At 37.0% G+C, this 25,455-nt stretch overlaps 5 protein-coding genes across 6 annotated transcripts; 3 read left to right on the forward strand and 2 right to left on the reverse strand.

The window, feature by feature from the left end:
- Nucleotides 1-538: 538 nt before the first annotated feature.
- LOC119081210 lies at nt 539-9,296 on the reverse strand. Its single transcript, XM_037189930.1, has 15 exons — nt 8,621-9,296; nt 8,042-8,420; nt 7,755-7,978; nt 6,550-7,677; nt 6,254-6,355; nt 5,953-6,155; nt 5,708-5,887; nt 5,495-5,621; nt 5,360-5,432; nt 2,630-3,152; nt 1,874-2,515; nt 1,582-1,807; nt 1,228-1,402; nt 1,075-1,157; nt 539-1,002 (listed from the first exon to the last, which is right to left on the reverse strand). Exons 1-15 carry the CDS (start codon nt 8,876-8,878, stop codon nt 829-831), a joined length of 4,497 nt encoding a protein of 1,498 aa, XP_037045825.1. The 5' UTR covers nt 8,879-9,296; the 3' UTR covers nt 539-828.
- Nucleotides 3,666-15,921, forward strand: LOC119081218 (26S proteasome non-ATPase regulatory subunit 9). The gene is made up of 7 exons (XM_037189942.1): nt 3,666-3,671; nt 6,522-6,525; nt 14,872-15,025; nt 15,113-15,269; nt 15,345-15,458; nt 15,512-15,549; nt 15,615-15,921. Exons 3-7 carry the CDS (start codon nt 14,921-14,923, stop codon nt 15,840-15,842), a joined length of 642 nt encoding a protein of 213 aa, XP_037045837.1. The 5' UTR covers nt 3,666-3,671; nt 6,522-6,525; nt 14,872-14,920; the 3' UTR covers nt 15,843-15,921.
- Nucleotides 15,922-16,480: 559 nt separating this feature from the next.
- On the forward strand, nt 16,481-17,529 carry LOC119081220 (2-aminoethanethiol dioxygenase). Its single transcript, XM_037189944.1, has 2 exons — nt 16,481-16,888; nt 16,954-17,529. The coding sequence occupies exons 1-2, from the start codon at nt 16,661-16,663 to the stop codon at nt 17,452-17,454; spliced, it is 729 nt and encodes a 242-aa protein (XP_037045839.1). The 5' UTR covers nt 16,481-16,660; the 3' UTR covers nt 17,455-17,529.
- On the reverse strand, nt 17,477-19,682 carry LOC119081219 (peroxisomal membrane protein PMP34). The gene is made up of 5 exons (XM_037189943.1): nt 19,347-19,682; nt 19,221-19,281; nt 18,944-19,153; nt 18,853-18,875; nt 17,477-18,796 (listed from the first exon to the last, which is right to left on the reverse strand). Exons 1-5 carry the CDS (start codon nt 19,416-19,418, stop codon nt 18,230-18,232), a joined length of 933 nt encoding a protein of 310 aa, XP_037045838.1. The 5' UTR covers nt 19,419-19,682; the 3' UTR covers nt 17,477-18,229.
- A 1,908-nt stretch (nt 19,683-21,590) lies between these two features.
- Nucleotides 21,591-24,959, forward strand: LOC119081221 (E3 ubiquitin-protein ligase arih1-like). Of its 2 annotated transcripts, none has more exons than XM_037189945.1 (8): nt 21,591-22,067; nt 22,130-22,330; nt 22,451-22,666; nt 22,792-23,058; nt 23,957-24,087; nt 24,154-24,238; nt 24,462-24,721; nt 24,788-24,959. In XM_037189945.1, exons 1-8 carry the CDS (start codon nt 21,876-21,878, stop codon nt 24,867-24,869), a joined length of 1,434 nt encoding a protein of 477 aa, XP_037045840.1. In that variant the 5' UTR covers nt 21,591-21,875; the 3' UTR covers nt 24,870-24,959. The 2 variants fall into 2 exon arrangements, with proteins under 2 accessions (XP_037045840.1, XP_037045841.1); XM_037189946.1 differs by having other exon boundaries at nt 22,454-22,666; nt 24,788-24,895.
- Nucleotides 24,960-25,455: the final 496 nt, after the last annotated feature.

Genomic DNA, 25,455 nt, shown 5'->3' on the forward strand with positions numbered 1-25,455 from the left:
ATCAACTCAGAGGTATCTTTCAGAACCGATATTACTCAGGGCCTCTTCAGGGATTGGCATTCATAACACATCCCGAATTTTTCAAATTGCCCGGTCAAAATAACACCAAATTATGACAGGATAGGTGGCGCATAATTGCGTCAGTGAAATGTTTTCTATTGCGTGGCAACACTATTTACAAAATGCTACACATATACCATGACGATTACATGCCATGTACAAAATGTACATGTGCTATGGAAGTAGATGAGTGTGTATAGGTGTGTTACCATGTTCATCATGTACACAAATAATGTCGTAGGCCAGCCATTTCTTTTTCTAGGTTATGTTCCATGTTGTCGCCGTATTTCCATGTACGTTGTCATGTACACATTCATGTACGTTGTCATGTACACATTCATGTACGGTGTCATGTACACATTCATGTACGATAAATCATGTACACATACGTTTCGTCATGGCATGTATTTTAACAAGATAAAAAAAAATCATCAGAATCAACAATAGCCATTTACGGTTCATTGAGAAAACGTTTTTTCATTCATAATTTCAATTCAATTTATTGTAACGTACAAAGTAAATAATAATGTTAGTACATGGCATGACATGTTTAACAATTGTGTACACCGTTAGCACATTATCTCTTAGAGACGGTATATTATGTACATAAGAGTCAGCTGACCAATGTAAACAAAAACAATTGGAACAGCTGTTATTACGATGCGGGAGAGTGTGAGGTGTGGATAGAAAATATATAAATGTAAACAAATCATAAAAATGTTGTTGTGAAATTTTGAATTGTCACATAAAATCTGCTGTGGTTGAAATTTAGGTGCTGTTTTTCAGTTCATCAAATTGATCGTATTTCGGTTTTTTTGCAGCTAAATGTTCGGCATTATCTTCATTTTTTCGCCTGAACTCTATCCGCGCTCCATTTGTCTTTTCCCTGTCGGTTGAATTTTTTTCGGGCGACGATGCTCCAGCACTAGTACCATCTTCACACTGAAAATGGACCACAGTGTTAGTTTCAACTCGAATAAAGCACAATATTTCACCATCGCTCACGCTCATTACCTCTTCCTCATCAATTTCCTCTTCTTCGAATTCAGCCATATCGTCTGCTTCGTTATACACGTCTTCTGTTTCAATAAGCTCACCTTTTTTTTTGGGTTGAAATCAAAACGTTAAAAATGAACTGCACTCAAAGCAATTACCACGTCAACTCACCATTTAGTGTCGGCAATGGAATATCTGTTAATGGTAAATTGTCAGGATTGTATTTGCCTACGAGCTTCTTCAGTAGATTGGATATATCTTCGCGCTTCCGTGTGACGATGATGCCGTCGAACCAATTCGATAATTGCTTATTCATAGCTGGCAAACGATAATCTTTGATAGGACTCTGTGACAAAATATAAAATGGGAGAAAATTTAATCCCATGAATCGGCTGTTTTTATGTAAGTTCAAGAAGCAGAGGAAAGATATTTTTATAATTTGGGGAGTTAACACTACAATTGACTTCTTGTCGGATGCACTTGCATACGACTTCTAATCCACATGAGCAAAACAAAAATTCTCACCATAAAAAAATGCTCCACATACTGCAACAGATACAATCCGCAATCCGTGAAATTGTTTTGTTGTGGAACCTTAACCGTATAGTTTGGCATATTATCTTTATTGAATGCTCGACCATTGGAATCACCAACTTTTGTTCGATATTCGCACGTTAAATAGTCACGTAATGTTGCTACAACACGTGTTCTGGATGTGCCAGCCAGCGAGTCAAATATTAAAATGCAGGGCCTGCAACGAAATGAATTTTGTTTAGCATTGCGTTGACTTGTGATTGATTCAACTGTGATTTCTTACTGTTTAATGTTTTGCAATGAGGGATCCACTTCGTCCTCTTCTTCATCACTGGGTGCATCACTTTCGTCACCTTCAGCCTCATCTTTTTCACTCTCATCGCCCAAATAAATGGAATCTTGCTCGCGTTTCGACACTGGCGTAATTGTCGTATTACCAATTTGCAATGTGACATTTTTCCGGTCAGCCACCTTTTTCTTTACATACTTGACTGGTTTGACGGGTTGCATAGTATCGTATGTGACCGGACCAGACAGGCCCGGGAAGCATATTATCGCTAAAAACCAATGCTGTTGCTCGTTGATTGGTATGATGATGTAGTCCTTTTCAAATATATTGACGCCTTTCGTCCACTTTTCCACCCGTGAATGACGTCGTTGAGCTGCACTCATTCGAACATCGGTCTGTGTTTTTCTGGTTTGCATTGTGGTCAAGCGCTTGTAGAAAAATTGACTAAACATATGGGTTTGAGAGCGTTGTTCACTAGTCAGCAGCTCTTCTTGTAGGTATCTAAGGTAGAAGTCTATGATCACGTCGTTCAAATATTGATCGATAGCTAAGCATTCGTAGTCTTCTGTATTTATTGAGATTCCACGCGGTGCTTCATGAGGTGGAGGATAAATTAAAATTTGTCGTACGCCAGCACTAGAACGGAGAGAAATTGAAGGAGTTAGTTAATTCGTCGGTTCATTTTTGTCCTTTCAATGATACGTTCGTCTACACATGAAATTGAATTACAAGTTCAACGAAGGAACCTACCTGCTATTTGGATTCGAATCATTTTTGACTAACTGATTATTCGGTGTACTTCTCTCCAGCAATTTGGCAGCATCGGCTTGATTTATTTCATCGATGATTTGATTTGTAAAAATTGATTTTATCGTTGCTTTGGCCTCTTCGGCAAGGTTATCCACTTGTAAAATGATTCGTTTGTTGTAATCAGATGTACCCGATGGATCAAAGTAAATTTCGCTGGACCGAACCATTTCCAGACCCTCACGAACGTATGTACCACAGCCTTTTGTCGTCCAAATAAACAAAATAGCCGAATTGCTAAAATTGCAGGCAATCTTAATGATTTCACACTTTTGAATGTCCAATATGACGTTTTCATTTTCGCGCTTCGTATTCGGTGCAATAATGCGCATTCCAAGTGATGAAACAACCACTTTTTCCTTCGGTGTGAATCTGTACGATCCGATACGAATTGATTTCACGCTAAAAGATGTGCTGATCTTGTCCACCGCATTCTGGGTGTCCGTAATTTTTTTGCGAACAAAATCTGAAATGATCGGAAAAAAGAAAACCATTGGCAAGGGAATTGATACGAAACAATGACAGTGCGAATGATCGAATCGAATACATTCCATCACATCGACGAAAGTGTGTCCAAAAGAGAGAAAATTTTATCCATTGCATGGATCGAAAGACAATGTGCGAAAACATAACTTTGCGTAATGTTTTCGTCAATATTCGCTTTGTCCGTACGTTAGCCGTCGTGATAGTCAATTTTTCCACACTAACCCATGTTCATTTTGCTTGTCAGTGCTTCAAATAGTAAACTATTTTTAATTAATGCAATAATCAAAACTTAATAAATCTCAACAATCGTTTTCTGGATCGCCTTTTAGGTTAAATGTCTTTTTCAACATACAAAAATTTTGCTCCTGTCGTTCAAAAGAATTCGTTCAGTGTCGGCAACTGAAAGATAATTGATGACGCTCATAGGTGTTGCCATATTTGACATTTTGGCGCAAAAGTTTTGTTTTCTTCGGAGAAAATTTTATTCATTTTAAGTATAGTTTCCACTTAAAAAGAGCACTCCGTTTAGCCTCCGTCTACATGACAGTTGTAAAATAGAACAAAAGAACTGTCACGCAAACGGAGTGGAAATTGAATTTATTTCAATTTTTTACTCCGTTTACGTGACAGTTCCTTTGTTCTATTTTACAACTGTCATGTAAACGGAGGCTAAACTAAGTGCTCTTTTTAAAGTGGAAACTATACATTACTCTGCACATACGATTCTCATTTCCGCAAAAAATGGTTTTTCCGTTACAAAACCGTGTGTCGTAAAGGCCTAATTCAAGTTGCTGTTTTAATAGTTTCGCTTTTGTTATTGTTACTAAAGGCCGAAAACACACTAGCAATTTCAACTCAATGGGATTGACAATTACGCTGCGTTTTCTATTGTAATCGATATTCACCACATAACATGCTAAACAATGGAAAACGCAGCATAACTGTCGATCCATTAATGCAAAAATGAGTAAATTGAGTAAGTGTCGAATTGAGTAAACTCATTCCTCAAATTCTTTTAATTCGAACAACTTTCTTTGATGTTCATTAATTTACGAGTCCTGGAAAGTCCAGATAACGATTATTGACAGTGACGACGAAAAGAGACGATGAACATCGGTCGAAATGTTGTGGTCGTATGCAACAGATTGTATGCCAAGAATTTTGAATCTTGAGAAGACTTGGATGAAAAATCTCAGAAATTTTGTTATTTGATTCGACATTAGTTTAGGGGTAGTGATTAGGAAAGTAACGGTAAAATTGGTGGTGACGCAACCCATAGATATGCTAAATCTTATAGGTGAGCACAGAATAAATTTTTGGTTCAATAAAAAATTTGGCATTTTATAGCTTTACACGAACTTCTGTAATAACAGCCGAAAATTGGTTCTTTTAAAAATTTGTGAATCATCCAGTTAAACTTCTTTAGTGGTATTGGGTGGTCGGAAAAACATCTGTCCTTCTTCAATGGTTTTAACTGAACATATTGTCATATAGCTTGATGGTCTGAGCAAATCAAAAATGTTTGCAAGACTAAGGCGGAAAGCAATTTTGCGTTGATGGTATCGACAATTATACTGCGTTTTCCATTATAATTCGATATTCACCACAGGCTAAACAATGGAAAACGCAGCATAATTGTCGAACCCATAAACGCAAAGTTGATCGTCTGTTTTCGGCCTAACGAAGAGAAAAATCAAAAGAAATGTTTAGTGTAAGTAATTGTGGGCAATATTCTGAGAAAAGAAATTTGCGGCCAAGCAGTTTTTGCAGTGAAAATCATACACTTCGTACAAATTTAGGCATATCGACAAAACAATTCAAAATATTTGATTTATGTACTTATGTACTTATACTCCATCGAGGGGCAGATAATCGTGTGTTTTGAGTAGAAAATGATCAAAGGATTTTCAAGGAATCGAAAGATTGTTTTATTGATTTCCTAGGACTTTCAAGCATTCTACACGATTCGTAAGTACTCTCCTTTAGTTTTCAAGAATTTTCTCAATATTTAAAGGATTTTAATGGAAATCTTTTAACGAAAGGATTTTCTTTTGAGTGCAAAATAATTTTCTGTGATTATCTGTCCCTCGCTCTCTATCATGAAACTGACTACCATTAACGCTCAAGTCCTAAGCTTGAACCACTCCAAATTTGTATTTAAAAAAAATGAATTTGCTACTGACTCACCTTGCACAACCACATTGATTTCTTCCGGTTTCGGTTCAAATGACATCGGTTTTCCAGCGGAACTAGTCTCCGTCTATCAAAGAGAGAAATAATTTAGATTTTTCGAAAAGACCCATCACGTCAAGCGTTTTTTACCTTCTTATCATCTTCCTCATCGTCACTGATCAAAGTCAATATAACCGGTTCTTCAACTTTCGGCTTTGGGCGACCACGACCCCTTCCAGCTGTCATGCCACCGCGCCCTCGACCGGCAAATGGAGTCCTTGCAAATGATTTTTATTTAAATTTTATTTTTTCACTTCGGCACAAAGGTATATAGTGGCATCGTGAACGTTAGGTTATACTCACTTTATTTCCGCTATTGTAATCTGATGTTTCTTCTGTACCAATTCAATGTCACGTTTTTGCTTCTCGGTGACGACTAACGTTGGTACAGGATTCGGTTTAGCTTTAGTCGGTGCAGTATTCGACTGATCAGTGCCAGCTGATGCAATTTTCTTTACTTCATCTTTGAACAGCACTTTACACCTAAACGTTTTGGAATTTCAGAATTAGAAACTTTAAATGGGTCAGTTGTGGCGAAAAATTCTAACCGTTGACAGCGATAGTGATCAATGCTGCATAGACCACAATTGGGGCAAACGGCTAAAAATCCAGGCACTAATTTCGGTGGCGGAGATTTAGACTGTTCAGGAGACTTCTGTTTTGCTACAACTGCTTGTGGAGCTTCAACGACCTTAGGATGCGTGACAGTCTTCTGCTGTTGCATTTGTTGCAATATTTGTTGTTGCTGTAACTAAAAACAGTAAAAGAATCAGTAATGCATGGAAATGCCTATGGTTGAGGGTAACATTAACAACGTTGAAATTATGTAGCACCGTCAGTGTTACTTACATGCTGCTGCTGTTGTTGTTGCTGTAATTGCTGCTGTTGAAGTTGTTGTTGTTGTTGCTGCTGCTGTTGCAATTGTTGTTGTTGTTGTAACTGATGTTGTTGCTGAAAAAATTTCCAATTTATTGTCTTAAAAGATTTCTCAAATTGTGACTACGAGAGAGAGAGAGATGGACTCGGAAAATGAAGAGGACATTGAGCAGAGTGAAAGGGCTCAAATTCCAATTTACAAGACATCAACGTGATCGGCGAATTTAACATTTCCCTACAGGAAGTTATTGTCTTGGGTTAAAACTTACTTGTTGTTGCTGCAGTTGCATTTGCTGATGTTTTAACTGGAGAGTATTCTCAGCAGCCGATATTATTTCGCTCGGAGTGCCACTGCAAGTCACTCCAACTGTAACCAAATAGTCGATACTAACTCCAGGGTTAGTTACGCATTCAATGTTTGTATGATCGGTGAATGGTACACCAACTTGCTCCAGTAGCTCTTGAACGGTACAACTTTCCTTCGGAAGCGTAAATGTAATCAGTCTTTGTTCACCACTCTGTAAAACGACCAACATCTTCGCACTTTCACGCGCTTCGCTTTCAATGATATGTTGAGATTGATCGGATTGATTTTGTAGTTGCAGCTGTTGTTGATTGACGGGTGGCCTATATTGCTTTTTGTACGAACCTCTAGCCTGTCCGGCACCACCCCGTGCAGCGCCACGACCACGAATACTGTTTCCTCTGATCATTGCTGGACCGTTTGGAGTCTGATTCATATTTTGCAACTGTTGTTGCGGTTGCATTTGATATTGATTGTCCTGTATTTTACGTTTGTATTCGGTCAGCGGCATACTCTCACCTGTACGCAATGTTACCACTTTACGAGAATCGTCTAACGATGGATTGTGGAGATACGGTTGTTGAATCTGAGTATTGATTGGCCTTTGATTCTGATAGTTTTGTTTTTGGCATGTCTGGATGTTTGATGGCTGCGCCTGAATGATAAATTGATTTGAACCAACATTTTGAGCAGGTGCTGGTGGTGGTTCAGGCGGTGTTTTATGAATTTTGGCAGCAGTTATGCTGTTTTCCAAATCGTCCAATTCATTTATGTCAGTCGAAGTACTTGACGATTTAGTTTCCGTAACGTACTGTGGTTTTATGCTGCTTTGAATGGTCGCTACTTTTGGCTGAACATTTATTGCCTTTTTCGTCACTGCAATTGATGGTGCATTTGGCGTTGCCATTCTTGTAGTTACCGTGCCAATGCGCTGGAGAGCCGGAGTTGTAAATCGCTGCTGTTGCTGCTGTATCTGATTTTGTGGTCGATATTGGTGCTGAGGTCTAATGGGGTGAATATTTTGAACTATACGTTGAGTTTGTTGTCCTGCTGCATTGGTTTGCCGTATTAGTCCGGCATTCACTTGACGTGGCTGTTAATTGGAGAATTTAATGTTAATGAAAAGAAAGTTTGCCGGCTGTGAACTGGCTATGGTTGTGTTACACTTACGCGCACTTGTGATTGAGTGACCATCCGCGGTGTCTGTTGAATGTTAGTGGTAAGTCGCGGACGAGTGGCCCTTACTCGTGGCATTGGATTCGACTGAACGGTTGTAACATGCTGCGGTGCGACTAGCCGCGGAACGGACTTTTGAATGGGTTGACCCATTTGAAGAATTCGTTGTGGTTGCTGTTGTGGCTGGTCAATAATAGGCACTGTTCTCATTTGCACATCTATAATAACAAGTAACGGTTGAGCCTCTCGAACTGCATTTACTGAACAATCAAAAAACTTACTTTGCTGTGGAACAGTTTGATAAACGCGCTTCTGCGTATGACTGTAGACCGTATATGGTTGTCGTACAACAGTTTGCTGAGGCGGACTAATTACAATCGGTTGCGATTGGTGCATCGCTTGTTGGTTCATGGCCTGTTGATGAGTCGGAAGATTTTGCTGCACAATGACATGATGCTGAGATGGCTGTGGCGGTGGCGAATGTTCAACAATAATTTGTTGTTGTGACTGGGGTGCTGTTTGATAATGCATAACCATTTGCTGTTGAACGGTTTCGTTTTGAATATGTTGAGACGGTTCGATTAGAGCCGCTTGAAGATTATGTTGAACTTCGTTAATTTGTTGTTGATTCATGTCGATGGAGTCGGTAGCGAAAAAAATCTGTAAAGGGAAATGAATGTAGAATAATCGTTGTGCGGCATACGATCACAAAACCGGTGCTAGCAAGCTAGCCAGACAAATTACAATTGAACAAAAACAGAACAGAAAATCGACATTCTTTTCCGCTTTATTCTTCCCAAAAAATTTCGGCTACTGCAACCAATATAAATGGACGTAATTATCCTATTCCAGTTACATACCTGGCCAGCATGACTGGCGAAGCTTCCGTCAGTTTGAATATCCTCTTCCTGAATTATGTACTGTTGCGCGATTTGGTTATGCTGTTGAGGCTGTTGATAAATTATACTTCCATCGTTTAAAACTAGCTGTTCTTGTGAGCCTAACTGAATCACTGGTGAATCTCCCATAACTAATTGACAATTGTCGAAATTTAAATTCGGACAGACCCTCTTCAGTTCGTCAATGTCCATCACTTGATAGTATTGATGGTTCGCCATCGTCAACTAGAATGTTTAGTAATAATCCTTTTTATGTTTGTAAATTATGAGGAAAACCTTTCGAAAACAGTAGCATTAAACACTAACACTTAGCAACACACACGTAATGTACACTTAAGAATTTGCAATCCAATTCAAAAAGTTTATTCATGTCAAAACACCAACAACAATAATGTGAAGATATGTAATAATGCAGTCCGACAGCGATGACATTTTAACAAATCGAATTGTCTTGATTTTCACATTGTTCCATTGTGTCTACTCACCAGTACGGTCTATATTGAAATTTTAACTAAATAAAATAATCGAAAATCACAATTTAAAAAGAGATATTGCAGTAGACTAATATAGAAATTTAAGTTTTAGGCTTCACACACTTTTTTGTTTGAGAAAAATTTTCGCCATCTTTGGGAAACTAGATACCACTGTACACCACTAACAGTTAGAGGCGTTAGAGGTGCATTAGTTGGTGACACTTCGAACGCACCAGTATATTTCTCGGTTTTGTTAGGTTGAAATTCCATATACAAAATGTTTGATACCAGACAAAACATATTTTTGACAGTCAGGCTTGTATGAACATCCAACATAATAGCAAGAAAACAATTGGATTTTCATGCAAACCTGACTGTCAGATTGTGGAAATTGCTATCGTCCCTACCGAAAAAATCAGTGATGGCACTGCCTTCGAGTCGGTCTTTTGAGATACGAAATTTAAAAATCAAAACAACTTTCGATCACATTGTCCATGAAAATATTGTTTGGTGAAGTGACAGAGTGACTTGTCGACAGCATCAATCATTGAGAGTCCTGTGGGTCCTATGAAATAATGCTCAAAACCAAAGTTCTGAAAGAACAGGTTAAGACAACCACGAAGGCGGGTGACACCAAATTTTATAAACAGATAGTGTGAGAAATCAACTTAAAGAAAATATTTTTCTCGAAAATTCAAAATTTGTATTTTACATATAATCTACGCAGCCTTCGCAATTGTGTGTCACCGCCTTCGTGATCAACTCAGAGTTGTCTTAACCAGTTCTTTCAAAACCTTGCTCAAAACCACAATCTAATATCTTTATAATAAATTCAGCGGTATTATGTTTTACATCATTACCGACAATACCAAAATGGAGCGAATTATTTCGAACTGGTGGCGGATGGTGTCATCACAGATAAAAATTTGGACCTCAGATTACTTGAACTTATCCCCAAAATGTGTAATCCCTATAGGAATTAAATTTTAATCTTTTAGGCCCTTACGTTTGACGCTTGTTTACTAAGAAAATGACCCTTCCTACTTTTACTTCGGAAAAAAATAACAAACAAAAAATGTGTTTTTCGTACCAAGACAGGATCGCTTCGCTCGTAAGGGAATCTTAGGACTGGTGCTGATAAAATCCATTTCCTGTCGAGGTACGAACAACAGGCGCAGGACAACTGAAATAGACAAAACACATCAATTAACTTGAAAAAATTCAAACTTCACATTAACCATATGAAAATTGTTCAATAGTCATGGATAGTCATTCAAAACCGTCATCGCACGATGAATCGTAAAGAAATGAATTTTCCTTTACTATGGAGGGAAAATGGACTTTTCGTCCTTAGGGAAACGTCTTTCCCTCATTCGTACCGGAAAACGTCATACTACACTCGGGAAATAATTTGATATTTCGTACCTCTCATGAGATGCGAGTTTGCTTATATGAAATCGCTGTGTCCTCCGCTCCATACAAAGTATGACATTCGACCATACCTTGTGTTGACGTTCATTGCTCAAATGTAGGTCAATTTCACAAATTTTTCCTTACATCATCATACGGTATCGGATAATCTCGCACACGCAAGTTTATTGCTGCAAAAGCTTTTTAGCCATGTCATCGACTTAATGACTCCTTTTACAAAATGCGTTCTTTTAGCACCGTGTACCAAATTACCCCACGCCCATCATACACTCGCGGAATTTTGAAAACCGACACATTTTCTGTTTCGTTGTTTACTGGTTTTTTGTGAATTTTGTATGTATTTTTATATGAAGAAATCATAAACTCAAGTAAAACAGAATCAGAAAAGAGTCGGTTTAAAAAATTTCTTGTGTGTACAAAACGCGAATAAAAATATTTCTTTATGATCGTTTAAGCCAGTTTGATTTGATTTGAGGCTGGAAATATGAAAAATTAATATAATATAGGAATCCCACTAGAAAATTGGTTGTTTATATCCGATGGCAGTGTGGAGAGATAAAACCCTGAATAGACTTAACTCATCCGTATACTAAACTTTTTACTCAGCTATTCGGACGGAAAATTATCGAGTACCACATATCGATTAGGGCGAAAAAATAACTAAAGTGGGTTCATTGGTTCTAGAGGTGCTGACCTGAGTAAATGGACCAGGACTTGTTTTGATGGTTGGTGAAAGTGTTACACTGCACTCACAGAAATTGCATCTGACATGTCTTCCGAATAACTTATAAAAGTCTTGTTGTCTCGCCCATAACTCCAACAAATCTCGCTCTCTCGCAAATAACCCACCAAACTCTGAAAAATATCTAGCTACTTCGAAAATAACTCACTGACGGCTAAAAAAAATCCGTTTTTGTAAACTCAAATAAAGAGTGCTAAAATCACGGAGCACGCAAAGAAAGGAAATTTCGGATGTACGTTCAAGACGTACAAAATCTACATTTTAGACGTACATTCTACGTACTAGACGTAGTGATGTACGCATAAAACGAAAAATGTACAGATAATACGTTAAATGTACTGATAACTCAACCATTGGTCTCATCGTCGAAATGTACGTTTTAGCCGTAGCATGATTTACGTTTAAGACGTAGGATGGTGTACATGTAAGACGTACAATAATATTATGTTTGGTGTTGATGTCAAAAGTTATATCTGAATTGTTTCACAAATTATTTAAAAGAACAATTCGATTTAAATATTCATTTCAATTAATTGTTGTATTTTCGTATTGCTCGTTTGGTTTCTAAGCTGTTGGATTGCTTTGAAACGACCAATGTTTTAAAAAAAGTCGACGTAAAGATGTAACGCGATTTTAACGTTCATTTTAATATTACCGCGGAAAATCAATTTCTTGCCAATAGAACCATGAGAGTTCATCCAAGAAAAAGAGGTTCTTATAATGCGTAGGAAATGGAATTCTATTATTTAATTTTATCACGCGTATTTAATTTTGAACTCTGGCCTTTGATGAGACCATTATACTTTCACAAGTTTCTGATCGGATTCGGAGTTGCCATTGCCAATCAACAAGCCCAAATCCGACATCTAAAAAAAGTGATGATTGAATTCCGACTTGACAAATGGATGCGTTGCGGCTAAAAAATCGGATCTATTTTTGATTAAAACCTTCAATCTCTTGGAGCCTAAAAAAATATAATTACTGCAACCACATCCGACCTTAACAACTCTAACTTACTCGAAAATTTCAGAACAAGAATACATATTTGGATTCGGTCTCACCAGTCATTATATTGGCTTAAAAGTACTCAGATTTTCTAGCTCAATAGGTTTGTTCCAAATAACTGTAAACGCGAACTTTGACAACCTGAACCACGACGATTTCATCCATAGACGACATAACCTTGGCTTTTCGCTGAAATTTTAAGGCCCCGTATATATAGTGACAGCTCATTTTTCATGAGCAATTGTTTAGGTTCTGTTGTCTATGGATGAAATTTGACAATTCGTATGGCCTTGGAACAGATCTATAGCTACAATTGCATAATAAAATGTACAAATCTACCGAGAATCCTATGATCATGTGTTCTAGATGAACTGTACATTATATTTTTAAAGGAACATGTGGCGAAAATTTCATAAATTATCAATAATAATTATTTTTTAAAGTTTGAAAACTCGACTTCTTTTGGGAGCCTGAAATTTAATGTTTAATCATCAGAAAATATTTGCCTGAATGTTGCTAAACTCAACTCAATTTAAGTGCCCATTCCACTTAAAAAAAGTACGCCGTGAGAGAGCCGTTAGAGCGCCGTGAGAGAGCAAACTGTCAAATAAACAAAGAAAAATTGAAAAAATTCAATTTTGTCTCTCACACGGAGTACTTTTTTTGGTAAGAGGAAACTAAGCATTAAGTTTGCAATTCGTTAGCATTCTACAATTTTAATTGTTCCACAGCGTTCCACATGTTGTCAACAAAAGAAGCGTAAAGAGTGTCGTTTCACTCACAAACGTGTGGAATTGAAGAAGCGTAAAGGCAAACGCTACTTCTATGTGGTGGAACACGCGTGGAACAAATAAAACGAAAGAAACAAACGAAATCCACCAAAATTGCATTCTTATGATGAGATCAGTTTACTGCGTCTAAACTACATCCTTTTTCTACTATGTTTAAAAGAAAATGACAAACAAAAGAACTCTTCAAAGTAAACTGTTCGTAACTCAACAACTAGTTAGCTCAGTGCGAAAGTCACTGACTCAAGATCGAGAGGTCCCGAGTTCAATTCACGCCAGTGACAATGTTTTTTTTTTTTTCATTCGCGTTTGAGAAACCCAGCACTTTGTTTTATATAAAGTAATCGATCTCACATCTGTAAAGTGGGCAAAGGACGAAATATAGTAACATTATTTCTAGAAAAATTAAAAAAAATGCGAAATTTCCAATATACGTTTTATTCGTACATTGTACTGATAGCTCAACCATTGGTCTCATCGTCGAAATGTACGTTTTATCTGTACGACTTTTTTTTTGCGTGAGGAGTAATTTATTAGGCATGGGCGATAATGAAAATGATTATCGATAATTATCAATTATCGATAATCGATAATTATCGACTTTTTTTATCGAAAATTATCAAAAAAATATCGATAATCGATAATTATTGATATTTTGATAATTATCAAGATATCGATAATTCGATATATCGATATTTCGGTCCGAAAATCCGATATTTATCGATATATTCCGATATATCGGTATATTATCATGAATTTTCAGATAAATATCAAAATATCGATATTTTGATAATTATCGAATTTCGATATTTTGATAATTATCGATAATTATTAAATTATCGATAACGATATGATTAATCGATTATCGATAATTTCTTTCGATTGATATTATCGATAATTTTGAACGCCTCCCATCCCTATAATTTATAAGTTTTTAGATGTTACCACTATAAGTCTTTCCATGTTTGAAACTTTGAGCATTCCGTTTTCAAGCGAGAAATTTTTTCCTTAATCAATAATAATCAATCAATATAATCAAAACACTGAAAATAAAGTGGATTTGAATAAAACTGTGTTATAAAACATAAAATATCCTTATTCAAATCCACTAGATTTTCAGTGCAAAAGACCAAAAGTTTGATGAATAAATTGTTTGAATTTTCAAATCTAAATATATGTTTATTGCAGCATTAGTACAGACTTACATTGAAATAAAATCTCAATTTTTGGACTGAGGCAACTAATTTCAAGCATTTGCTTGAAGTGCGCTTCTAACGACTATAGACTTTGACAGCGAAGAAATACAATATGGGGCTTGTAGAAAACTGATGGCACAATTTTCTATCTTTCAAAACCTGAACATAGTTTGTAATTGAAATCTCAGTGAGATCTTAACAGATTTCTACCAATGAATGTCAACACAAGGTATGGTCTAACGTCAAACTTTGTATAGAGCCGAGGACATAGCGATTTCATATAAAAAGAAACTCACCTCTCATGAGAGATGAGTTTCTTTATATGAAATCGCTATGTCCTCCGGTTTATATGAATAGACCATACCTGGTTTATACTTTCATTGATTTCTACCTCATATCTGCATTATCATCTCTCTGAAAAGAACTGAATGGACTGAACATCTGGACTCTTCCCAATCGCCAACATCACCTCTCTGTCCTTCATTTAAACACCAAACGTTTATAAGGCTGGGATTTAAATGACTTTTTTGTATTTGATAATCTGTCAGATCTGTCAATACACTTACTTTTTCAGTCCTATATTTTACGTTTCATATTTGTTTCTCGTAAATTTAAGTGACATCAGGATGGGTGTTCCACAATTTTCAAAAAAGGATTTTGTACTCAATCTGATCGAGAAGAAGAATCAGCTCGAGCAAAATATTAACAGCTTTGGCCAAATTTTGGCTGTGGTAAGTGTTAATGTCTATCGCTTCTCTCTATCGTCTTCTATAAATGCGACAACAATATTGATCGTTTTTTGCAAACTCATTTTGCAGAACAATAATATTGGCATGAGAGAATCACTGATAGATGCCGATGGTTACCCGCGTAATGATATCGATGTCTATCAAGTTCGTCATGCTAGACATCAAATAAACACTTTGCAGAATGATTTGAAATCTTTGATGAAAGAAATCGAAAAAGGTCTTGAAGGTAGGTGCGCAATAGAGTCTTTGTATAACGAGCCGTGCCAAAAAACCAATTTTATTTTCTTGTCTTATTGTTAAGCTTTCCATGCAGAATCCACTAGTAGTGGGCCTAGCGGACCCAAGGCCGCATCTTTTCGCTCCAATTCGGATGACATGGAAGTAGTTGAAACTCCCTTGAATCCTTTCGTTAGGGGTGAGCTCTTCGGCAATTTTACACACACCAAACTAATCCAAATATTTTTTTAGTCAATTTCGTGAGTCCCGGAAGTCCTGCCGAAGCAGCTGTATGTAGAAACAAAAACCGTAAATTTTGCTGGAATTGTGCCAAATAATAAATTTTCCTTTTCAGGGTATCCGGTTCAATGATGAAATCATCGAGTTTGGATCGTTGAATGCATCCAATTTCAGAGAATTGACCCAAATAAGCGAAATCGTTAAGCATCGTCAAAATGAAAGGATACTCATTCGAGTTCAACGCGATAATAAGGTCAATGAACTGTGCTTGGTACCACAAATATGGAGCGGTCGAGGTTTGTTGGGCTGCAATGTCGTTGTTATCGAAGGAAGTTCTCGCTAAGTTTTAATGCTAATTTTACACTCGCAAATTTTCACTGTAACCTAAACGAATCGCTATTAACGGATTAAATGGTCGAATTTGAGCAAAATATTTTGATTGAAGTTTTCAAACGGCTGTGTTAGCATCAAGAGTAAATGAACGGGACGAATTATTTGGTTTGTTAATCCAACGACAACGACGTTTTTATAATTTTACTGTTACTTTGGATAGTATAAGCCAGCTGAGTCCGAGTCATTATGCATACCGTAAACGAACCAGCGAATCCTTTTTTATGAACTTAAGGAAATGCCGCCTTTACAGACGGAATTTGAAGACTGACACATTTTCTGTTTCTGAGTTTTACTTGAGTTTCTGATTTCTCCATATATGGAAAACGCACAAAAAACCAGTAAACCACGAAACAGAAAATGCGTCGGTTTTCAAAATTCCGCGAGTGTAGCTCCAATTAAAATGAATTCAAATGGAAGTTCAAATGCCAGACGAAGGAAAGGATTTTTTGAATAGTTGGGAATAAATAGGTTCATTTGAACTCCTCGAAGTCATATAGAAACACCCATGCGAATAAAACACATAATGAGAATGAGCACTAAGACCCAGCAGAAAAATCAATCTTGCAAATAAAAGCTACCGTCATTTGCGCGGGTACAGACCGAACTATCTCCGACAAAAATTTTGACATTCCCGAGTGTAGCGAGATAGAAATATGATGACAATTACTGTCAAAAGGTGATAATATTAAAAAAACGACGTAAACAAACCACCATCAAAATTCAATTTTTCAAAAGTTGACTTAAAAGTCGAAGCAATTGTCGTGGAAAATGTCTAGCCGTTTTGCACAAATACTTAAACATGCAATTATTACTTGCCACCCAAATAATGCCCATTCATTCAAAACGAATTTCAACGATCTCAAAATACTATTGGACTCGCTGACAATATCCGATTTGGGACCAAATTTGTCGTCACATCTGTATTCAAAGAATTCTTTCGTTGAAACAAACAAGGCGCCGTGCACTTTCGTGAATATTTTCGAAAATGAAAATCTGGTAATTCGGCCCGTCTTCCGCTTTGTTTATTGTGCGTGTTCTAACACACTAAAAAACACTTTCAGGTGGTCAACATTTTCATCTTGAAGGAACGATACACAATGCCAATCCATGACCATCCAATGATTCATGGAATTTTGAAAGGAATGGCCGGAAAATTGCTGGTGGAAAGTTATACGGCAAGCAACAACGACGAGGCGACATTGTCCGGTTCCGATGAGTATGGCACAATAATTATGGCTACAAAGGAAACGCCAATGGAACTGTCCGAATACACGGACTGCGCTACACTATCACCGAATCATTCCCAATTCCATCGAATTACATCACTCGAAGGACCGGCCGTATTGTTCGACATTTTAACGCCACCGTATGAGGCTGACATACCCGTGTATGGTCCACGAAATTGTTCGTACTATAGACAGGTCGTGCTGTTCGACGATGAACAATTTCAACATTTGGGATTGGAGCAAATACCACCGCCGAGTCATTTCTATTGTGATACGGGGCACTATAAAATGCCTCAATCTATTTTGGATGAATTGAATTCCATGGAAAAGTCTTAATTTTCTTCAAAGTAGACGCAAATTTTGCCAAACCAATAATTTATTCGATAAATAAATAGTATAAACAAACAAACACCTTTTGCCTTACAGTGGTATTATAAATACGCCGACAAAAAAAAAAAAATTGAAATATCTTTGACTAGACCCGTCTAATGTCATGACTAAGAAAATCTAAGAGAACACTAAAATTCGTCATGGTTAGTTAAATAGATGCACAATCGACCTTTACTCCCATTCACCTTTATTCACATTCAACCATATTTCACCGACTATAATATGTATCGGCACACAAGCAGATTCGATGATTCGATGTAGAATCGAAAGTCTTTATCGCACAGATAAGATGTGAATGATGATAACGTGAAACCGTGTGATGCTTAACAAATTGCAAAATGTTTTACATTCACGTAAAACACAAAGTTGAGACATTCATCAAGAACAAAGAACAAACAGCTAAATTCTGCGTCATATTCTGTCTCATAGATCAAAATTTTGTAAACGAAAATGGATATTGGAATGTTCTTCAAATTTATGGGGAATGATACGTGTCATCAATGTGCTAAAAGTCACAAAAAAGTCTCGTTAGCGTTGTGTGATCTTTTTCGATTAAGCTCCATCTTGTAGGCACAAGGTTCAATATAAACGCAACTGTGACGAAAAAAAAATGATTTTACGGAAATCAAGTCACATTTCAACTCAAATCTTACCGACTTTTTACATCGAATCTTCATAATCTTGCTTTCGTACCGCTTAACATGGTTCACCCAACCCATCGCTACTGTTTCGTTACTTTCTTCCGAATCAACAGTGACATCACAAACTTTGCGATCTTTTCGTAGGTTGCAAACATTAAAGCTGCCGTCAGCACGGTCTGCCAAATTTTCGCTTCCAATCCGCGAAACAAACCCTCGACTCCGCTGGTTTTTACAATATGCAGCAGCATTTGAATGACACCAGCATTGGATGGTAGTTTCATTGATTCGGTCGATTTTCCATGCCTCAGTTTCGTTTGAATCAGTTGCAGTGGATAGGTGATTACGCTCGAAAAAGTTTTGGATATAGCGCCGATCAGGAAAAACATCATTGCGGATGGTTGACCGTCAACTTTGGCGATTCGACGCTTCAGCGATTCGTACATCATAAATTGCAGAGCAGGATTACAAACCAGCATCAACGATGGAATTGCTCCGGCCCAGAGACCCTGCCAGCCTTCAACTTGAGCAATGTACAGAAGACCTTCGACCAAGTTCGAATACTTGTTGGTTTCATCGTCCCGATTTCCATTCAATCCTTTCATTTTTAACCGACTATTGACCACCCAGAACGGCGTTGTCGTTAGAACCTATCGGAAGAAAATACTGTTGGACTGAACAGGCAAATGAACTTTATTTTCCTTACATTGACCACACCGGAAATGGAACCTAATTAAAGGAAAATTGTTTTTGATCAAATACGAAATTCATTTTTGTGGCAATTTTCAAAGCCGTACCCAATAGGAGATCTCGAACAGCACTTTGATTCGACGATGAACTCAGCGCTTTTAAACTGTGGAACGTATAGAAATACACAAAATTCGATATGCACAAACTTTGTAGCACTGGGATCATGCCACGATATAGCGTCGACACACCTTCTTCTCGAATCAACTGCTTAATTAGTTGGAACGTGCTCAATGCCTTCCGTTTTTTCGGATCTTCAACTAAAAATGGATTGAAATTAAATTCTTTCGCTCATACTTATATCAACCACAAATTTCAGCGTTATACTTTGTAGCCGGTATCGAGCCGTATCTAAAGGATAGAAGACTGACATCGCGAACACACTGCCCTGCACACCATAGAAATATACAAAATGGTCAATCGTCATTTCAGCAGTTCGTAAATTAATATTACCGTAGCTCCAGCCACTGCGTGAACCCATGCCTCGTAACTGAACACTTTATTTATTGGTTTCGATTGAGCCATGTCGACTATCGGTGCTTTGTATGTACGTTTTTAAAACTAAGAAGATCTTCCACAAAGGTCTTAGAATAGACCCGAATATTGTTAATTAAAGTGATTAATTACATTTATTGGCAAAACGATGCAATTCGTACGTGTTAATTGGATACACCCAGCAAAAGCCAAAACAAACACTAAACTAAAATGTCATGCACCAATCAGAGTACGTTCATTTATTAAACATTTTCTAGTTCACTTTTTCTTTTTAGGTTTTTTTCATTTTTTTTTACTATTTGGTGATGTGTGTGTGTGGTAAATAGGTTTGTTCCAAGGCCATATGAATTGTCAAATTTCATCCATATAACCATAACCTCAATAATATCTCAGTGCGAATCGTGTAGGCGACGTTGCTCGATTTGTATGAAATATCACGTAAGCGACGTTGCTATGGATGAAATTGTCGTTGTTCGGGTTGTCAAAGTTCGTGTTTACAGTTACTTGGAACAAACCTATAGACTGTTATGATCAGAGCGAGAAAACCGAAGACTAGTTATTATAACTTGCCTTGGGGTCCTTGTCAAATTATTTGCTTCTCTTTCAACGTGATACGTTGAAAGCGAGAGGACAGAAGACCAGTTTATTTTAACTTGCCTTGGGGTACTTGTCAAAATATCTTCTTCTCTTTCATCATAACACTCTATACCGGTGAAACACAAATCTTGACAATTTAGACATGTATTTATGGTTCTAGTGCAGATTTAGCAAATCAACTTTCAAATTGAGTGAACACAGATTTTTCCGACCCCCCTGAAATAAGAAATCAGCACAGTTACATGCACAAGGAGAAAATTTTGTAAGAAAATATTAGTCGATGTTCATGATTATTTATGGTTCTAGTGCACATAAAAGTCGACTAACATTTTCTTACAAAAGTTTCTACTTGTCCAAGTATTTTGAGTGGTGTAACTTTCTTATCAACTTATCATTTCTCTGAAATGTGACAGATGCGTAATTACAACTCAAATTTTCATTCATTATTTACAATTTGTGAATGAAATTCGGAGTTATAATTATCTGTCACATTTTACGTTACTCTCTAACTCAGCAAGTTGACCACGCCGTAAGTGCGGTCGAAATTCAAAGTGGAAAGTTCGGAGGTCTTTCTAACGTAGCGTCATTTTCATACAAGAAGCGTTGAAATTTACTTTTCGCTTCACTTTTTCATCGAATCGTTCACTTAAAATTCAAATTTTAGGCACACTTACGGCGTGAATACAACGCCGTCTTTGATTTGGTTGTTGTGCATTTCATTTTGAATTTGCAGCAGAATTTGCGGTGTGAATGGTATATTTTGAGAATTCAATCTATTCGGTTTAACTAAAATTTATACTTAAGTCTATGCCAAGACTGATTGAGCCACGGGCCATAAATCAATAAATTATCAAAAATAAGCACTGTCGCTATAGCGGATATCTCTTTACATCACATTGCATCACACTTTGTGGAAAGTCAACTTGACCATAATTTTTTTTAACTGAAACTTATTGTCACATAAATAGGAAACGCCATAATTTTTTCCAGTATTTTATTCTTTACGTTTTATGCAGATGAAATAACAAAGGTTCTGAAAGAACAGGTTAAGACACTTACGAAGGTTGGTGAAACAAAAATTTTACAATTTAGACATGTTTTGTTAAACACACTCATTAAGTCATTATAGATTGTATGAAAACAAAACTTGAGGAAAAAAATATTTTTTTTATAAAGTTGACATATCACACAGTTTGTAATGAATGTGTTTAACAAATTGTGTCTCAATTTTCAAAATTTGTTTCTGAACCTTGCAAATAACTTCACTCCGGCAAATTTCCATGAAAAATGAAGTGAAGTTAGATCAGTTACATTACAAAAAATAGATATCTGACATTAGGCTCAAAACACACGAGGTATCAAAAACGTGTTTCGACCAAAATTTTCATTGTACTTTGAAGCTAAACGAAACTATAACAAAGAGAATTTTGATCGAAACACGTTTTTGATGCCTTGTGTGTTTTGAGCATTAGTAATTTTATGACGAAGTGCAGTAGAAATGTAATAGAATTTTCGAAAATCTATTACGTTTGAGGTTTAGTTTCCAAACATCATTTACCTATATTCAAAACCTAGCCTCCATGAGGTGTAAATTCAGATGTGTTCTTCCAGAGCTTTCCTTCAATTAAATTGACTTCTCAACACTAAATTCTTATTTTCAGTAACACCTTCAGTCATTTCACGCAGTTCACTGCTTTGTTCCGTTTCAAACGTTCCGTTATTTATTTTCTAAAAAAAGGCAGGGATGAAAACGGAAACAACGACGGACGAATAGGTTTGTCACGCGTTCTTAATGTCAAGTTTTATTCATTTAACTGAAACCTAAATCGAATATTCTCGTTACTGAAGTTCAAGTGTAGTGACCTATTTCGTTAATAATATAAACCCGCTATGTTCACTCAGTCTTCTTTTGATGACAGCGAAGGTGATGATGCTTTGTCGGATGATAACATTTCAGTTTATTCAAACTCTAGCATCATCAGCCTATCGAATCATCGTACCGAGGCCTACAAAGTAATAACAATTGACGATGTGTTTTGTCAAATGAACGATCAAATCAAAAACATTAGCGATGTGATGAACGTAAGTTTTAAGAGCGAAAAAAGAACGAAAATCTAAATCTAAACTGAAATGTGCCGTCACAGATTCCGGCAACATCCGCAAGAATCGTTTTAGATCATTTCAATTGGCAGTCTGACAGACTCACAGAGAAATTTGTTGCTGCCGTCTCTGAACAGGAACGTGATGCATTTTTTCGCGATGCGAAAATATTAAATCCGAGGTTCAACGATCGCAGAAGACATGATAATATCGTCGGTGACTGCTTAATTTGCTTCGATAAGGGAGTAAGTATGGACCATTATGAAAAGTGAAGCGAAACAACTTCGTAACGTTAGATTACTCGAAGATGCTAGGAATTACACTCCATTATGTAACGTTAAAACCTACTTTCTATATTTTCACCGCAGAGAACAACTGGTTTACTATGCGGTCACAAGTTTTGTCGAAATTGTTGGAATCAGTATTTAACAATGAAAATTGTTGAATACGGAGCGCAAAGAATTGCATGTCCAGACTCCAAGTGCACCATTATCGTAGAAGATGGGATTGTGAAAGGCCTTATATCGGATCCGAATGTCATTCAAAAATATAATCGATCCATTTGCAACAATTACGTTAAGGTAACCGGCAAGACAGCTCTCTAGCAACAGCATAGGAGGGCGGTCGCTAGAGAGATAAACCTTGTAACCAAACCAAAACCATTCAACCTTAGCCTCAACCTCAACTTTTTTTTGTTTCCTTTCAGTTCAAGGCGAATTTGAGTTGGTGCACTTCGCCGGGATGCAATTATGTGATCGATTCGATCGACTGTTTGACGATATTTGTGACTTGCAAATGTGGAAATCAATTTTGTTTTGAATGTCACGAACAGAGCCATTCTCCAATATCTTGTCAATACCTGTTAAAATGGAAGGATGATGACTCTATTACTCAATCGTATTTATCCGTTAACACTAAGCCTTGTCCAAGCTGTAAGAGTAGCATTGAAAAAAATGGAGGATGTCCCCACATGGTAACTACATTTTAATCGTGATTTGTTTATGGCATGGCATAAAATACAGCGATCTGTCACCTGTCGGACGTTTTAGTCTAAAAAAAATCGAATTTTGTCGTACCGAAGGTTAACATAATTCAAACGTTGGACCTAGTAGCGACCCAACGATTTTTTTTTCGTTTGTTAAACAAATTTGAGACAATTGAAACGTCAAAAAGAGAAAAATTTCGGTGCGACACTTCTTTAATCTCTTAATGAGTCGCAAAAGTCGTGGAGTCTTCTTATATGAAAAGTACTCATTTAGACGGATTGCAAAGCCTTGTTAATTCGAATCGACCCGGTTTTGGAAGTCTGCTATGGTGAGCGTCAATGACATTTATATAAGGATTTGGTTCAGTTGTTTGTCGGTTGGTCCACTTACGCAAACAAGACTGCATATAGTCTTTATACGGCCTTACCACACACATGGTTTTAACTATTCCTCCAGTATACGTATACACAAGCATAGGCAGTTCTGTTTATATGAGTAGACCAGCTGAAAAGCAGCTGAAGCAGTGCCGGACTGGCCCTATGGGCATTCGGGCGATTCCCGAAGGGCCTTTTGATTTTTGTATGAAGAAATGGCAACGAATGGTCTTTTGAAAAATTTCTTCATACAACGCCCGAAGGGCTTTTTTGAGCCAGTCCGGCACTGAGCTGAAGCAAATTATTATATAAATTTCATTGACGTCCACTGTATAATCTATGCTATAAATCCAATTCAGATGTCGTTTTATTAATGTTATACCGCTAGCAGCAGAGTCAATTCCAGCTCTAATAAGAAACATATTTAAAGTGTTAGGTGGAAGCTACCACCGACAATCGTATTATTATAATTTCATTCCATTTATCGTTTGATTTTCTTTTCGTTTCGAAGATATGTTTCAGTTGTAAGCATGAGTTTTGCTGGAAATGCATGGTTTCATGGCACAGACATGCGGCAACATATCAATGTAACACTCCGGATGATGACATAAGATTGCGCAAAACTCGCACTCGATTACAGAGGTTTGTTTCACAGCTGAAGCAGTGAATTTGCTTCATTTATTCACTCAAAATTGAATATCGTCGTAGGCTGAATTATTGTTGGGATCGATATGCTTACAATCGTCAGACGTGGAAAGACGAAATTGATCGTTTCGACTTTGCTTGGGAACAGGTACATACACAACTTGTGCTAGATATGTGTGCCGGTGAAATATAGTATCGATGACTACATTTCCATAGAAATTCCGTCAATCTTAGTGATTTGTAAAAGGACGTCTTTTTTAACAAAAATATTTATCGGCGCCATCTGGCGCACATATCTACATCTGTGACCATTTGTCAAAACATCCATGCTCAACTTGGAACATTTTCCATCTAAATTTTCTTTGTTTCAGTTTGAGCACAGATTATCGCTGAAAGCTGCACTGAACCACATTTTCGAGTGCCGACGTTTTCTTATGTATTCGTACGCATATGTCTATTATTTGAAGGAGAGTAACGAAGTCTACATTTTGGAAACAAATTTGGACTTCATCGAAGGTGCAGTGGACGCAGTGTCCGTGTTGTTAGAAAATTACATTCGACTCAAAGAGAATGACGTAAATTTCTTGAGTAAGGAAGCACCGTTTCGAACCGAAATTATAAATAAAACTACGTAAGTGATTGCAATTGACTTTCAATTCAACGATTTATCAAACGATCATTTCCATCCATTTTACAGACATTGTGATGCGTTAAGGCAGAAATGGCTGAAAAACATTGAAGATGGTAAAGCCAGTAACACTTATTTGTATCGTGAATAACAGAATCAGATCTCCTTTTGTTTAACATCATTTTCTTTGAATCATTGAATCGCAGTTTTGAGTTTAATAAAATACTAGATTCAATCAACATTGCATTTGTTCAGCTAAACTATGGATCCATTATGAAAAGCGAACGAAACCACATCGTAAAGTTCGATTCCTCGACTATAGTTTAGGATTACACTCCATTACGAATTATTTTCCATATTTTTACCACAGCAAACGACTAGTTTGCAATGCGGTCACAAGTTTTGTCGAAATTGATGGAATCAGTTGGACACGGAAATTGTTGAATATGGTGCGCATAGAATTACATGTCCGGACACCAAATGCCCTATTGCCCATTGTGATCGTGAATCATATAAGAGCGTTGTTGTTTCGAATATTGGAAAGAATGTCTCTGCCGATTACTTGCCCGAATATATAGTTGATAAGCTGAACTTCGTCACAGGGAAAACTCGTGTGTCGCTTCTGTTACCCGCTGGTAAAAGTATAGACGGCTTGAACTTTTTCCAATACAAAATAACTGTTCCCGAAGACAAATATAGCGTAATAATGTGTCCGAATTCTTGGCCACCTGACGTTT

The sequence above is a fragment of the Bradysia coprophila genome, unplaced genomic scaffold, assembly GCF_014529535.1.
Source record: "Bradysia coprophila strain Holo2 unplaced genomic scaffold, BU_Bcop_v1 contig_358, whole genome shotgun sequence".
Classification (NCBI taxonomy): Eukaryota; Metazoa; Arthropoda; class Insecta; order Diptera; family Sciaridae; genus Bradysia; species Bradysia coprophila.